Source organism: Meleagris gallopavo, chromosome 19 (assembly GCF_000146605.3).
Source record: "Meleagris gallopavo isolate NT-WF06-2002-E0010 breed Aviagen turkey brand Nicholas breeding stock chromosome 19, Turkey_5.1, whole genome shotgun sequence".
Taxonomy (NCBI): Eukaryota; Metazoa; Chordata; class Aves; order Galliformes; family Phasianidae; genus Meleagris; species Meleagris gallopavo.
The window spans coordinates 8,567,258-8,567,799 of record NC_015029.2 but is presented as its reverse complement, the minus strand read 5'-3'; the positions used below and the strand labels follow the sequence as shown (position 1 = coordinate 8,567,799).

The 542-nt window shown below is 54.2% G+C and overlaps 1 protein-coding gene across 1 annotated transcript in view; it reads left to right on the top strand.

The window, feature by feature from the left end:
- The first annotated feature begins 368 nt into the window (after window positions 1-368).
- The window catches only part of LHX6 (LIM homeobox 6), a 12,968-nt gene continuing 12,794 nt past the window's right edge, over window positions 369-542 (top strand). The window contains exon 1 of the mRNA XM_031556282.1: window positions 369-473. Within this exon, the coding sequence (XP_031412142.1) occupies window positions 369-473 (105 nt within the window). The remainder of the gene's footprint in view (window positions 474-542) is intronic.

The window sequence follows — 542 nt, the reverse complement described above, 5'->3', positions numbered from 1 at the left end:
GGAAGAATTTCGATTTTTAATTACTACCATTAAAAAAATCAAATTTGCAATTCTTTGGGTGGCCTGATGGATTCCCTGATTGACAGCCGGAATTGACACTCTGGGTACCTCTTATCTCGGGCATTTACGGCAATTTCTAATTGCAGGTAGTTTGTGGGTTTTTTTCAGCGCTTTGGCTCGCATGGGAACCGAGCGATTACTTCAAGAGGCCCGGGTTAAGTGCAGGCAGGGAGAGAATTCAATCCACATTCAAATTGCTTCATTAAAGAGACGCAGCTTTTGTTGCAAAGGATTTAAATGGCCACTAGAAAGTTCTTATTTATTGTTTTGAGGCGGTTTATATAGGGTGCCCCGCGCTCGCCCGGCGCATGGAGCCGCAGCCGCCCTCTCCCGCTCTCTCCCGCAAGGTGATGCCGCCGGAGCCGCTGCCCAAAGCGACCGCCCGCTGCCTCGACCCGCACGGCCGCGCCATGGTAAGCGGTGCGGGGTGCGGGGTCGGGACGCCGCGGGGATCGCGTTGGGAGCGTTGGGGCCGCGGCTGA